Here is a 15,024-nt window from a genome sequence, read left to right on the forward strand (position 1 = left end):
AAAGTTTTAACCTTTGTTGCATAAATCCATTAGACAACATTCAGATCATGTATGGTTAATTTGAGCGCTAGCACAACTACCCATATGCATTTGATCCCACGATGACAAGGTATCAAGATAACAAAGTTCTAGGTAAATCCTTTGGGTGACAATTCTAGACGCATGCAACACGAATTATAATGATTATAAGGTGTGTAGGTAACAAGGAATGTCCCATGCTATATTTTCCTTAAACTCGGATCCTCCTTCTATTAATTCGTAGCCTCCAAAGAACGGCTTCTTGATCACCACGTAAAGCTCACCGACTTGACAAGATTATAAAGCACCACACAAGAATCTGAACAGACATGCATATAACAAACTCAGTAGATTATAACAATACACCAATCAATGAAAAGTTTTTAAAACTAATCTACGCATTGCTACGAACACATAGACATGAAAACCACTCTAATCAGAGCTACGGTGAAAAAGAAACAACTACTGAAAGATTTATTTTATTTGAGAAAAACAAAACTATAGCCTTCATTTATTTTAATTATATAAAAGTATGTATAGAATATTCTAGAGAAATATATAAATCTTATTAAGTCAATTTGTATTTAGAATTAGAAAACTAACATAAACTAATTATATTTTATTTATAAATCTCGTTGCATAAACATTAATCATGTTGGGATTTAAACCATGAAATTCCAGAGCTAGAGACATGGTAAACATTATTACTATTGCATATATTACGTCATTTTGAACTTAATGCAACTTCAACAGGTCAAAACGGAGCTAAACGTAGATTGTATGGCTAAAACAAGATTAGTGGCAGTTTTGTAAATACTGAGATCTTCATTTTTGGATTAAAATAAATAAAAACAGAATTTTTAACTCCGGCAGGGACTGCGGGTTCTATATCGCAAATCTGCAGGGGCCTTTCTACAAAAGGTACGGTGGCGGTCAGCGCTGATCAGGTCATTGGCGACGTGGCGGAGCAGGATTGGCTAGAGCTTGTGCACCGGCAGTGGACCAGCCGACGTGGCGATGGTGGACTATGCCCATAGGTCTATGGTAGACCAAAGGGGTATGCTGTGTTGGGGATCTAATCCTGGCCGCTGGTTTGGGGTTGGACGGTTGAGGGCGGCTGGTGAAGGATTGGGCGGTGTGGGTCGTCGGCGGGGCGCTTCCAAGGCCAGCGTTATGTCGGAGATGGACTAGACAGCATCTTCGAGCTCGGTTGCTCACGGTAAAGGCACAGGGAGAAAGAGGGCGGTGCGGCGAACACTATGCGAGGTTCTCAATGCCGGGGAGTGACCGAAGATGACGTGAGGCTTGAACGGGCGGCTCGGGTTGCCCGGAGGTACTCCGACGAGCTTGTAGAAGAAACAGAGAGGGATGGGACGGTGCCGTAAGCTTTCTTACCCTAATGCGAAGCTTGTTCGGGTGCTCTTGGCGACAGCGCAATGGTGAAGGCAGAGATCAGCGGTGGCGGCGACAAGTGAAGGCGGCGGCTCGATCTAGGGTTATAGGGCATGGTAGTGGTAGCTAGGGTGAGCAGGGCTGTGTATATCAAAGAGGCGAGCACGGTAGGGATCCTATTGTACTTATAGGGAGGCCAAGCGTGTGCTCCACACATGAAATCCCGTGGAAATCGAGATTGCGCGCGGCTTCAGGTGGAGTCCGGGTCGAACCCGACCGAAGGTAGGAGAAGGGGTGAGCGGCTGACTAGGGTTTCTTGGTGGCGGCGGAGCTCTAGGGCAAGAGGCGGCTCAGAGCTGCCAAGGAAGGGTGTGACGGAGATCTGCACAGGGAGAATCCCGGGAAGTACGGGATCGCTGCGACTACTTCCGCTCGGCCGAGTCCATGCTAGGCACAACGCGAGGTAGGAGATAGAGGTGACGCTGACAGCTGGGTCCCGGTGTCGGTGAGAGAGAGAGTGGGTCCGCGGGGCATTGAGAGAGAGTGGGGAGGAGGCACAGGTGGCGGGCTCCGGCTTTGGACTTCCTGCTGGGCCGAGAGAGGGAGTGGAATTGTGGGGCACCGCGCTGGGCCGGAGGGATTGGAATGGGCCTGCGGCGCTATGCGGGTGGAGGGAGGAGGTGAAGGCCGAGTTGGGCCAGAATAGAGAAGGAGGGGTTTTCTACTTAAAAACTTCTTTTCTTTTATTTCAAATCCTTTTTCAAACTCACTTTCAAAAGCAATTTGAATCCATTTGACAAGGTCTGTGGCGCCATATTGTGAAGGGCTGCAGTGAACCATGCGGTAGCACGACAAGTGTCGAATCCTAGTCATGGTGCAGGAGCTGCAGATCCAACACTACGGCTGACACAGAAGGTGGCGAGGAGCATTTGTGGAGCGACCTGTGAGCATAGCACCTTATCAAACTGCAGCGAGAGCACATTGTGGGATGGTCAGTTCAATATACCACTAGTAGAGAACAGACCTTCATTTCACCATATTAGTCCCGGCTAGAGTTGGGCCCGGGACTAATGCGGGTCCAAGTTTCATGAGCGTCCGAGAACCTTTAGTCCCGTTGGTAACACCAACCCGGAACTAAAGGGTCATCCACAGGTTCGCTTCAAAAGGAAAGCATCCCATCCAAAGTCACATGCAGGAGGCTTAGGCCAATTATTTTTTTAGCCTCGTAGACCATTTACTGTTCAGGAAACTGGGACTAAAGGACCATGCCCTTTAGTCCTGGTTGGGAAACCGGGACTAAATCCCTTTCACAACCGGGACTATAGCCACTTTTTGTACTAGTGTGTCTTCCACTGGGTGGGTGGTGTCTTAGGCTATATGCTTCATTAGCACTTTGATGGGAGTCCGATGGGAGCTTGCTCCCATTCTGTTTCTTCTTCTCTCTATTCTATCTCTCCGAGATCTTTCGACAGGAAGCTACGCCGCAGGGAACGCGTCATCTGCACTAAAATATCAATTCCATCTTCAAGGCTAAAATCATTCCTTAGAAAGCCTCACAGAAGATGACTATCTTATAAGGACTAAGGATATATATATACACACACACTTTATCTCTTCCATACTATAGTCTATAATCTATCCTACAACTCTAGGTTGTGTAGTCATACAGATTTCGAACTATTCTGTTTTCCAATTAAGAGGATTATCCGTAATCATGCATGAATCGGGCTAAGCTAGAAAAAAGGATATTTTGAAAACTAGTTAATTCAATGATGACCTTCCATAGATTCACCTATATAGGTTGCGGTTAACGTTGTAAAAAATAAGAGCTTGAATACCATATGTAAAAATAATCCAAGAAACATGATCAATATAGAGACAAATAGATAATTTCTTATTCATAATATAGAACATTACATTGTCTTAAACTCCATTAACATACAATAATAAATAACATCTTGCATGTCTTCCCAATTGACAGCAAATATATGACATAGAAAGCATGAAGCAAATGGCATGGAAAACAATTAATTATTGATGCTAATGATGAAGGATATATTCCTTTTTATCTTGTGTCTGGTGCAATGCTCTAGATGTTTTGATTATGATTAATTCAATATCGATGTAGTGCATAAGACCATAATGACATCAAAAGTCTAACACTAAGAGCTCGTCAGTAGAGCTCCTAGAGCAAACTCGTATAGTGATTCCTAAGGAGCTTTGTCGGATGATAGTTTGCAAACTTGTAGAGTGTTTTCTTCTAATTCATTTCTTCCAAATAGTTTGTCATAGATTATCACGTTCAGCTTCATAGTCACATATATCCCTAGAGAACCACTTATAGGGGGAGCTCCATCAAATAGCCCCTTCCTAGTTGATTGAAGTAGAAGAGAACCTTTGTATTTTTTCTTCCCAAGAATCTTTCAGTATCACAAGTGTACTTGCGACGCTCGCCATAGCTGGTCTTTCATTAACATTTTCCTTTAAACACTTCATGGCTAGTATTCCAATTTCGTCAAGGATAGGAATATCTTGTTCTTCAGCAATATCCCTGTCAAACAACTCCCTTCCAGTGTTAACTTGTTCATAAGCACTCTTAAACTGCTTGACAAGATTGTTTTCACCATCTACAACGGGCCTTCTACAAATTAGCTCTAAGAGAACAATCCCGAAGCTATAGACGTCACTTTTTGGAGTTAACCTCCCTGTATCCTTGTACACTGGATCCATGTAAGGCAAACACCCAATAACATTCATGGTATAATCTTTGCCCACCACAGAAACCTTTGATAACCCAAAATCCGAGATTTTTGGAACCAACCCACCATCGAGGAGTATGTTGTCTGGTTTGACATCTGCATGTTGAATGCCATTTTCTGTGTATGAATGCATGTAAGCTAAACCTTGAGCAGACCCAATGGCAATGTCCAAACGTGACCTAAGTGTGAGAGGCTCACGCTGCTGATCATTATGTTTGCCGTGGAGAATGTCTTTAAGACTTCCTTTAGCAGCATATTCATATACCAGCAGTGGAACATCAACCCGCAAGCAGCAACCCAAGAGCTTGAGAATGTTCCTGTGCATCATCCTTGATTGGATTTCCACTTCCTCCACAAACTTATCCAGTGTACCTTGAGTTACCTCATTTGAGGACTTAACTGCCACCTCGATCTTGTCAGATAAAGTCCCTTTGTGAACTTCACCAAAGCCTCCCTTGCCAAGAGGCACCGAATTGTTCATGGTTATTTTATCAAGTTCATCTTTTGTGAATAATATTAGAGTTTTGACATTTTTAAGTCTCTCACTTCCATTCTTTCTTTCAATTGCTTCCAGTTCTCTCTCCTTTGCTTTTTGCTCTATCCGCTTCAGCATATAGCATACCCCAGTTCCAAGTATAATAAAAAACAATATGGAAGCACCAACAGTGATTCCTGTAAACAACATATTTACAAATATAAGTAGAGGATATGCTATCAGTAGTTCTCGTAATTCCTGTGAACAATATAGTTGTGGTAATCAGTTGCATTCATTTTATTGAAATAACAAACCAGTCATTTCTATTCAAACATAATAACAAAGATTGTCGACTGCAGCATATGCAAATAGAATAAGTTGGGTGGAATAATTTCAATGCCTAAATAAATTAGGAGCATTCACAAAATGTCCATTATTATTATATTTGCAATAATGCCACTTAAATGTCAGTTGTACCCAACTTGGCCAATAAGCTATACACTTTGCAGTTTAGACAACTTAATGATAATATAATCATTAGGACTAACACATTCTTAGAATGTCATTTAATGAAAAAAATAATAGGATTTAAGCAAGCAAAGCAAATTAGTCAAATCTAGAAAGTTTATCATCAGAAGAATGAACGCATGAACCTGAGTATTAAAGTGTTGAAAAGAAGAAAAATAAGTAGGAGAAGAAGAAGAACAAAAAACAAGGCCGGATACAAAATTATTATCAGTAAGTAACAGAGACCGTCCACAGAAATTGAGACTGATATGTGAGGCAGGCCTTTTTTTATTAACACATGTTCCTAATAGCCTTTGTCAAATGGTCTATATTAGTATTCCAATAACAGAGCCGAACATCTTAACAGGCCCACCTCTGTAAATGAATTCGAGAAAACAAAAATCATGCAGTTCCGAAGACTCACATGTTTGCTCGCTACCACTATACTACACGCTCTCTTGTGACTCTATATACCATGTTATATTTTTATTTAAACTTTTAGGAATTTTGTATTGAATGTTTCAGCCCCTAAATGATTTGAAATAAAAAAAAATAACTATAAAGTTTTAGATCTTTTCAAGCTCCACAACTCTAGTATAGGCACGTCTCCATCTGAGATAGTTTAATAAATTCAAAATTTTGAATCTTAAAGTTTAAGAATTTTGAAATGAATATTTGGGAATCTGAATGCTTTGAAATAAAAAAAAACTTGTGAACTGTAAAGTTCTAAATCACATTGACAACTATAACTCTTGAAGTTTCTAAGTTTTGAATTTCACAATCTTAGCATATAAAATGAATGTTTAGGAATCTAATGACTTCAAAGCATAGACTTCTTAACCACAAAGCTGTAAAGTGTACGGAGAACTATAACTTTGGTGTGTACCGTGTCAACATGTGAGGTAGTTTGAAAATTCAAAAAATTTAATTTCAATGTCTCTGAACTTAAAACAAATTTTGTTGGGACTATAAATAGTTTCAAATAAAAAGCGTATCAACTAAAAAGTCGTAGATTGCTTGGAGCTATACAATTTTGGTATAAAGTTTGAATTTATCTGAGTCTATATGAATATTTTATGAATGTTTTTGAAAAATACTTTTAGAGCTAGGACCTTATAATACCCAACTCTATTAATAATCATTTTTAGATGCGAGAATCTTAAAATGTCGTATCTCTATTAACTATATGATATACACCGTGCATTGCTGTGGGGATTGTGAAGAATTTGAAATGAAATTCAGTGGAGATGATGCAGCTATATAGCTTTCATGGAGATGTTGGAAGTTAGTGGGATGACATGGTTAATAGCGGGAGATGATGTGGGTACTTATTGGGTGAGATGTGGATGGTTTGCATGTTGTGATAGACTTATAGTGGAGATTATCTTTATAAGAGATATAAATTGGTTAGTAGAAGTGGCCCTCTTAAAGTGACCGCCTCTATTTAAAGTCGATAAATGGCAACCGGCATTTGCCTGGGGCTGCCTAACCATTTAGCCTTTGTTAATCAGAGGGCATGTCTCCTAAAATTCTTTTTGTAGTAATGATAGGGACAATCAAGGGTATTCTGTAAATAGCTATTGGCCATTCGAAAAGCACAACGATAGTGACGTTAACAAAAATAACAATTATAATAAATGTTTCTATACTTAGAACTAGGTGTACGAGGCCTGTAAAGGATGCGAGAACCTGTTTCCTAAATATTTGATTTCCCTTCATGAATTTCCATTGATGAAATAAAAGGTGAATGAAAATATTTTGTGCAAGAAAACAGAAATTTTCATGTTTGTATATTAGAGAAGAAGTTTAAAGCATGAGTGATGTGTGAATACCTATGATACGCTTCGCTGAACTAGAAAGTTTTGGACGGCACGGCGTTTCCTTTGGGTCACCATGGCTCTCATAACCAGCTGGACAGTTGCACTCATAGGATCCGTAGGTGTCCTTGCACACGCCATGGCATGGAAAATCATTCGGCCGTGTACATTCATCTATATCTGCAAAATATGCAAGAGTTAACAATACTATCCATGCATAGATCCAGATTGACCAACCAAGGTATTACTAATATATTTTAAAGAAAATTAAGGTTTAATATGATAAAAATAAGTGATATATAACTGACTCAAGTAAAATAAATATGATCTTGGTACTTGTTTTTTCGTTTCAATTCATTGTAACATATCCCATGAGTATAGGCAACCAAATAAGGGCTTTGCTCAGCATGGCCTCGCGGATTCAGTGGACAAATCAAAATGGATCAGAACTTGCATTTCTACAGCCTCTCCAGCTGTACACTTGTTCCTAGATGCGAGAGCCAGGCTTCCCTCACCAGGCAACCAAACACTCTATTATTAGTAGTCCACATACTATTTTCTTATATATCCATCATATAGCAAACACTAGCCATAAAAAAGATAAAACGCACAACAAATGAAAGAAGTTAAAGCCATGTGCATAGTACTCACTTGTGCATCCACCAATTACGTAAGGGTTGCCGGTGTATCCCTTGGAGCAATTGCATAAGTACCCAAAGCCCTGCGTGGCGTTGACACAGTGGCTATTGGCGTTGACACAGGCGGAAGCGGTGGGTTCGCCCATCACCCCATCTTTCTCTGTCGGGGCAGGGCAATGTCCATCCGCCCTGATAGCCCATTCAAGAACTACAGGGACATCATTCACGGTTCTGTTTCCAAGATTCCTAACAAAGTCATTGTTTCGAACAAGGTCTTCCCGCTCGAAATGATACCTAAAACATGGAGGCTTAGAGTTACTCACCACGGGAAAAAATTCTGGTAATGATACAAGATAAGTATATACCATATATATGTTATGCCAAAAGTAGCTTTATATATATATACTTCTTTCTCTTTCAGAAATGCACATAAGAATATAAACATACACGGTATAGCTAATGCACATAATGGTATCCTAGTTATTATAGAGAAGCCAGTAGCACTCTTGGATTTGGTCATCTTGACGTGGTTGTGTGAGATCAAGCTTCCTTTATTATCGGAAAAATAAGAGCATTCTGGTACTGCCATTCTATACAGTGACGAAGCCAGGAAAAAATTTAGGGGGGGTGAACAAAAGAATAGAGGTTTTTTATCTTCTCTTAACCTTAGCCCCTCCTACCTAATACATGTATGCATAAAATTTGAAGAGATGGCTTAGAGAAACTCCACGTGCTCAGGATGGGTAGGGGGCTGAAGCCCACCTAGCCCCACCGCTGGATCCGTCCATGATTCTATACATGCATTTATAACTGAAAAAAATGCCAAATAGAATTTAGACCTATATGACATGGACTGGTTGGTTATTAGTCACATACCAACCCTTCTCGGCGACGAAGGCGTAGCTGCAGGGGTTGAAGCTCCAAACTGCTTTGCCCCTGGTGTTTCCTCTGCTGTCGGAGGCCCAGATGACGGCTATGCGGTTAAGATTTTCAAGGATGGACGTCTGGCAGCAGCCGAGCCCCGTGCACCTGTCGCTGTCGCGAGCTGCGGCGGCCAAGCTGACGCAGGAGGTGATGCAGCCGCTGTAGTAGTTCTGGCCTTGCAGCTGCGCCAGCGTGTTGCAGCCTATCGCCGTGAACTCGTTTCGTGCCGCCGAGATCAGGAACTCATGCGTGACACTGTACGCAACAGTGGTGTTGATTTTGTTGTTCAACGAGCTGTAGCAGAGGGACGACACCGGAACTCGGACGCGTATCTCGCCGGACTCCACCGAGATGTCGACGACCTCGGTGCTGCCCAGGTATGGTCTCGGCGGGTTGAAGTTGTGGTTGCAAGTGAGGCTGTACTTGCCACGCCACGAACACTGCTTGCCGATGCCATACGGGTAGGGAATAATTACATCGCCGCACCAGTCAGGGCAGTCTGGCTGTGGACTCGTTGGCAACGGCGATGGCGCCGCCACCATCTTCTCAGCCCTGGCGGTCGCAGCCACCGGAACCACATGGGATATCACGGTGGCTGCAAGGAGGAGAAACCACACTGCTTGTTCCATGGCTAGTGTACATGCAAATGATTATTGCATTGCTAGCAAGCTTATATATATAGTCGAGTATTTTAACTTAGCAAGAGGTGTCATTAGGTCTTTACACTCTACATGTGCTACTTTTAAGTCCAAAAACTTGGTTTCGGGTCCCACCTGGACCCAAACATAGTCTGAGCCACTCCATGCAGTGAACTACATAGTGACTGAACGTTGACGTAGACCCGACACATGTTAAGTGCACCTCTCCTTATCTTTAACATATGTGACCCATTGGTCAGTAGAATATATATTTCGGAGAGGAGAGGGTGAGAGAAAAGGGGAGAAAAAATTAAATAGAGATACCAAGTGGGTTGAGCTTTATTTATGTAACACCCTAAAATTTCTTTCTGTTAAAAATAGAGTTAAAATACATTAATTATGAATTTTTGTGCTCATGAAATATAGGAAAATAATTTTTTTTATTAAGTTAAAATTTATCATAGGGTTTAGAAACATGTTTATGCATACATGCTGGTGCATTTATATTTTTGTATTGTGTGGTTTTGAACTCAATGACGAACTGATTTCAAAATGGGTTTGAAAACTCTCTTGAAAATAGTTTAAAAAATTCAAAAGAAAAAAAGAAAAGGAAAAATCTTTCCCTCTCCCTATCTGGCCCGAAGGCCCACTCCTACTCCAAGGCCCGCTCGGCTCTCTCTTTTTTTTCTCTCCCCCTTCTCAGCCTGTGCTTCCGGCCTCCACCGCGTCAGCAAGCACTAGTACAGAAAACAGGCTTTACTCCCGGTTGGGAAACCCCTTCAGTCCCGGTTTCCCAACCGGGAGCACGAATCTGGGACTAAAGGGCCCCTCCTTTAGTCCCAGTTTCTCGCCCGGGACTAAAGGTGCACCTTTTTTTTGTTTCTATTTTCAATTGATGATTCATTTTGGTTTTCGAATATGTTTTCGAATACGCATTCTACGCTGCTAGTAATATACATATTCTACACGTTTATAATGTTCGAACATTTTGTACAAACTAAAGTATGAAACTAACATATATATTACATGCATATACATATATTGTACGTTATTTTATGTACATATAATATGTATATATATATATATATATATATATATATATATTACAAATAAAGCTTGCATTGTATATTCTATCATATCCTTGGGATAACAAATTCACTCCATCTGGTTTGGCTTCCATGTTTCGTTGATGTCATTGTAGAACTCGCCGGCGGGGTTGAGGACCTGGTCATTAAGAAATCCTGCTATGGTCTCTTGAATTGCTTTCAGTTGGTCAAGTCGTATGAATTTTTCCTTCAACCATAGAGTCTTCAATAAAAGTTAAAGGAAAAGTATTAATATATATATATATATATATATGTGTGTGTGTTGGTCACATTGATTACTTATATATATGAGCAACAAAAGAAATTGTGAATATATGAATATATTTATATAACGTACTTTGAGGATCTCTTCAGGAGTTCTATTTGCGTACGCCATGATGAACTCGTAAACATAGTATCTGCAGTAGTTGTTCCCCTGTTCTTACTTCAGAACCCACTTTTACGAGAAAAAAGATCCGGTGAATTGAAAGCATGCATGGTGTTAATTGAATTATATATATATATATATATATATATATATATATATATATATATATATATATATAAATGTAGCTAGTACTTACTTTGTGTGCGATTACATCCAGTGGTGCTTTGCAATGTTTCATGTGGTGTTCCTCAATGAAACTTTTCCAAACACTGCGCCCAATAAAATAAAAAATTAATTTGGCCTTTAATAATTGTTGCAGTTAAGAGATCAGGGTATATATAGTTGCTAGAGAGACCAAATTAACCTTGAATAATATCTATCATGTCTTGGTACTCTGTTTGCTCTTTTATTAACGAGTCTAAGATGCTCAACCGACTATTGGCCATATCGATGACCAACAATATCCAGTGATTGCTGCATATGTTTTTATACACAAATATGATCGACATTAACTAGAGTCAACATATATATATATATATATATATATATATATATATGGGAGATAGCATAGCTAGTAAGCAAATAATTGAACAAATGTTCATATGATCGACATTAATTGTTTAACACTCACTTGAAGTTGTAGGGGAAGAGTATGTTCTTGTTTTGTTGGTTCACTAAGAACCTCATGTGATTTTTCTTGAGTTCAGCTTTTCATTGAGGCGGGAGGTTAGGGTGTTTGAATACGACATTTGGATCAATGAAACCAACATCATTATCCTTTCTCTTTCTGAGTTCTGTCATCTCATATCTGCATATATAAAAATATAGTGTGAGGATATATAATTTATATATATATACATGTAGCTTTATATATATACACTTTAATAGTAGAAAATAATCACACTTACAGACAATAGCAGCTAATGAGACTTTTGTCGAGAGAGTCCAGGTGGCATAGTTGGTGTAATTCTACAAACTCGACATATATAACGTCATCGCCACAGAAGTAATGTTGGTTTCTAACTCTGACGGGAACAAAGGCCTCTCCCCGTTCACACGCCACCATGTACCACTTGTTTAGTAGGTATATTTGCGTACCCAGTTCACCTAAGGTCTCAGGGTTGTATACACTCTTTCCATGTTCAAATTTCTTCCAAGGATCCACTTTCGGAGCAGATGGTCCTTCAGCGAGCACTTGGGCAAGGTCCAAACCAGTTTCCTCGTAAAACCGAGCTAGCTCCTCAAAATCGACGTCTAAATCTAAGTTCGAACCATATTCATTACGAACGACAAGAGGGGGGACCGATTGTTGCGATTGTTGTCCGAGTTATGCAACAACTTTCCCTGGTCTAGTCTTTTTCTGCGCCGCCTCAAATGACTTGGTGAGAGAGCGGTCGTAGTCCGATTTTGGCAGGGTCTTTTGAGATTTCCGCTTTTTCTGGTCCACCTTCTTTCTTAGAAGATCTGGAGGTAGGTAGAAGTACGGTTTCTCCGAGTTCTCCCTCGCTTCTCGTTGCTTTTTCACTTTTTCGAAGAAACTGTCCACATCTTTTTGTAGTGCAGCATTTAATTCCTTTTCACTTTTCTCGTAAAACGGTTTTTGGGGAATAACTGGATTAGATGAGACTTTCTTCTTTGCCGGCTGGTGGGCCAACGGCTTCGTTTGTGGGGCGGACCTCTTAGGAGCTGGCTTCTTCTTAGTCATCAAGGGAGGTGGGGAAGCCGTTGGAGACCTCCTTGGAGGCGTTGGAGATCTCCTTGGAGGTGGCGACGGTGGCGGCGTTGCCACCTGAATTCCCGGAGCACTATGATGATCTGGAGATTGGATAATTGGACTTAGGTTGGCGGAGACCCTGCTGTGTGAGTACAAAAAAGAATAATTAGGTATAAGAAATTGTTATTTTTAATCATGCATGTCAATAGAAAATTAGTGAAAAAATTTTTGTTTACTTTTGTCCGCACCTATAGTCTGGCAATTGAGGAAGCGGCGGTGGACTAGAGACCCCAGGAATAATGATGTAGCACTTGCGCCATAGTATGAATGTCTTCTCTGCTTCTCCTATAGTCTTCTCTCCATCACCTCCTAGAATGTCAAGAGCCAGATCACTAAAACCTTTGTTAACTCTATCCACTGAGACGCTAACATATCCAGGTGGTATTTTTGCCCCATGGATTCTTGGTGTCTTGGTAGGATCTGGAGGAGAAAAAAACACCAAGAGCCACCATGATTGTGGCATTCTCTTTTAGAATATGTAGCTCACATGATGTAAACAGTGCAGCGATGTTATCCATAGGGAAACGTAGCATTGCGTCATCTTGATTTGGCAACTCCGTGGAAGCGCAGCTGCTTTTCAACTAATCAGGGGGGCTAATATTAATGTTGATTCCTGGATCTGATGCCTGCCTTTGGGCACTCATTGCTATTTGCACTTGCTTTATGATTTCATCCTGCATTCTAGCTTGCATGTTTTTTTCACGCTCTTGTGCATGAAGCAACGCCTCCCATGACTCATGAACATATTCCTTCAACCTGCTGATCCGCGTTGCTTCCTTATCCTTCCTTCTCTGTCGGCTTCTGTAGGTATCTCTATCGTTAGGGAAACCATGCTCCCAACAAATGTTCCGTCCTAAACCTCTTGTTCGGCCACTGTGTTCAGCAGTCCCGATGACATACATTAGTTCATCCTTCTCTCTATTGGGCCTGAACGCACCAATAGCTTTAGCTTGTAGAGCATAAGATAATCTTTGTGTTGCTCTTTCGATTTTTGGGTCATGAACCAGCTTCCCGATCTCTAGGTCATGTCTTCTCCCATGAGCGAAAAACCAATTCTTCACGCGTTTGGGCCAATTGAGTGATTCTGGTGTGATACCCTTGGCAAAAATGTCCGCTTCCATTTTTTCCCACTTGGAAATGGCAGTCGCATAGCCACCAGATCCCATGCCATGGTGGTATACCTTTTGTCGGGCATTCTCTTGGTTCCTTCTCACCCGTTCCTCACCCTCTTCCAATGTCTTGTACTGTACAAAATCATTCCAGTAGGGCCTCAACTTCACGAGCGGGCCCCTAGTATTGAAATTGGGCGTTAGGTTCTTCTTGACGTATTTCGTGTATAGGGATTTCTTCCAAGTCTGGAATTGTGCGGCCATCTTCTTCATAGCCCACTTTTGAACTAGCTCCTTCAATTCATCATCGTTGATATCATCATAATCATCCGCTTGCAACGTGAAATGTTGAAGGATATCACCCCAAATTAAATTCTTATCAAGATCAGAGACAAAAACTAACATCAGGCTCGTTGACCTTTTGCTTCTATTCATGGGCACTGATCGGAAGTCTGTCCCTTACAAGGCACCCACAGTGTTGCACGAATTTCTTTGCATGTGGACCAAGTGGTTCGCCTGTCTCGATATTGAATTCCGATATTTTGTAGCGCCCCTCCAATGGCTTTTTTGGGCCTCGAATATTTTTGCTTTTCGCCGTTGTGGTCGTCGATCTAGAGGGCTACGTATAAAAAAAGAATAAATAAATATCATGTGTACACATAATAGATGATAGATATTCGAATATATATATACAATATTCAAATATATATATATATAAATATATATACCTCACCAGTATTTTCTTGCAAAATATTTTCTTGGTTATCTTCAAGAGCTAGGTATTAACTCTCGTCATCTACATCCTGCTGGTCACCATCGGCAAATTGAGTGCCGGTGTTGATAATATTCATCATTTCTTCATCCATGTTGTCTCTCGGGGCAGCCATCTAGCTTTTACTCCACTAGATATATCTATAAAAAATAAAACATGTTTCAATAAATAACCATCCGTACTAGTTAACCTTGCTTACGTGATCATCTCGGCGAGCATTTCTCCACCGGATGGCACCGTACTTGGCCAAGGAAGAGCTCCGATTCTATGAGGAAGGGAACACGGTCTTCCACGACCATTGCCGCTCTCCCTCTTAGAATCAAAGCTCCTCCTTGATGTTTGTTACCGCTCGACAGAGAACATGCTCGCCGAGATGAACACGGTCCGCAAATTCAACTAATACGAATTTTCTACTATTTTCTAACTATTTTCTAAGTTTTTCATTTCATGGAAAAATTAATTCTAAAAAATAAAAGGCATGATTTCTAAGTATTTCATTTCATAGAAAAAATAATTCTAAGTGACCTGCTCGATATCGGCGAGCTCGCGGGCGTTTAGGTTGCCGAGGATAGTAACATTTGTAGATGACATTTGTAGGTCTAAAGTTATCAAATATCCATCAAATTATAGCTCAAAAACATGTTTCAATAAATAACCATCCGTACTAGTTGACCTTGCTTACGTGATCATCTCGCCGAGCATTTCTCCACCGGACGGCACCGTACTTA

The 15,024-nt window shown here is 40.7% G+C and overlaps 1 protein-coding gene across 1 annotated transcript; it reads right to left on the bottom strand.

Moving 5' to 3' along the window:
- Window positions 1-3,780: 3,780 nt before the first annotated feature.
- LOC136548326 (wall-associated receptor kinase 2-like) lies at window positions 3,781-9,159 on the bottom strand. Its single transcript, XM_066539893.1, has 4 exons — window positions 8,483-9,159; window positions 7,620-7,900; window positions 6,984-7,148; window positions 3,781-4,841 (listed from the first exon to the last, which is right to left on the bottom strand). The coding sequence occupies exons 1-4, from the start codon at window positions 9,157-9,159 to the stop codon at window positions 3,781-3,783; spliced, it is 2,184 nt and encodes a 727-aa protein (XP_066395990.1).
- Between the last annotated feature and the right edge of the window lie 5,865 nt (window positions 9,160-15,024).

Source organism: Miscanthus floridulus, chromosome 4 (genome assembly GCF_019320115.1).
Source record: "Miscanthus floridulus cultivar M001 chromosome 4, ASM1932011v1, whole genome shotgun sequence".
NCBI lineage: Eukaryota > Viridiplantae > Streptophyta > Magnoliopsida > Poales > Poaceae > Miscanthus > Miscanthus floridulus.

What these genes read in the sequence shown, in the direction of transcription:
- LOC136548326 (XM_066539893.1), bottom strand. Translation starts at nt 9,159, where the DNA reads ATGGAACAAGCAGTGTGGTTTCTCCTCCTTGCAGCCACCGTGATATCC. An exon ending in CGTAATTGGTGGATGCACAA is followed by an intron (nt 7,149 to 7,619) that starts GTGAGTACTATG and finishes CATATTTTGCAG; the next exon opens with ATATAGATGAATGTACACGG. An exon ending in TTCAGCGAAGCGTATCATAG is followed by an intron (nt 4,842 to 6,983) that starts GTATTCACACAT and finishes TGTTGTTTACAG; the next exon opens with GAATCACTGTTGGTGCTTCC.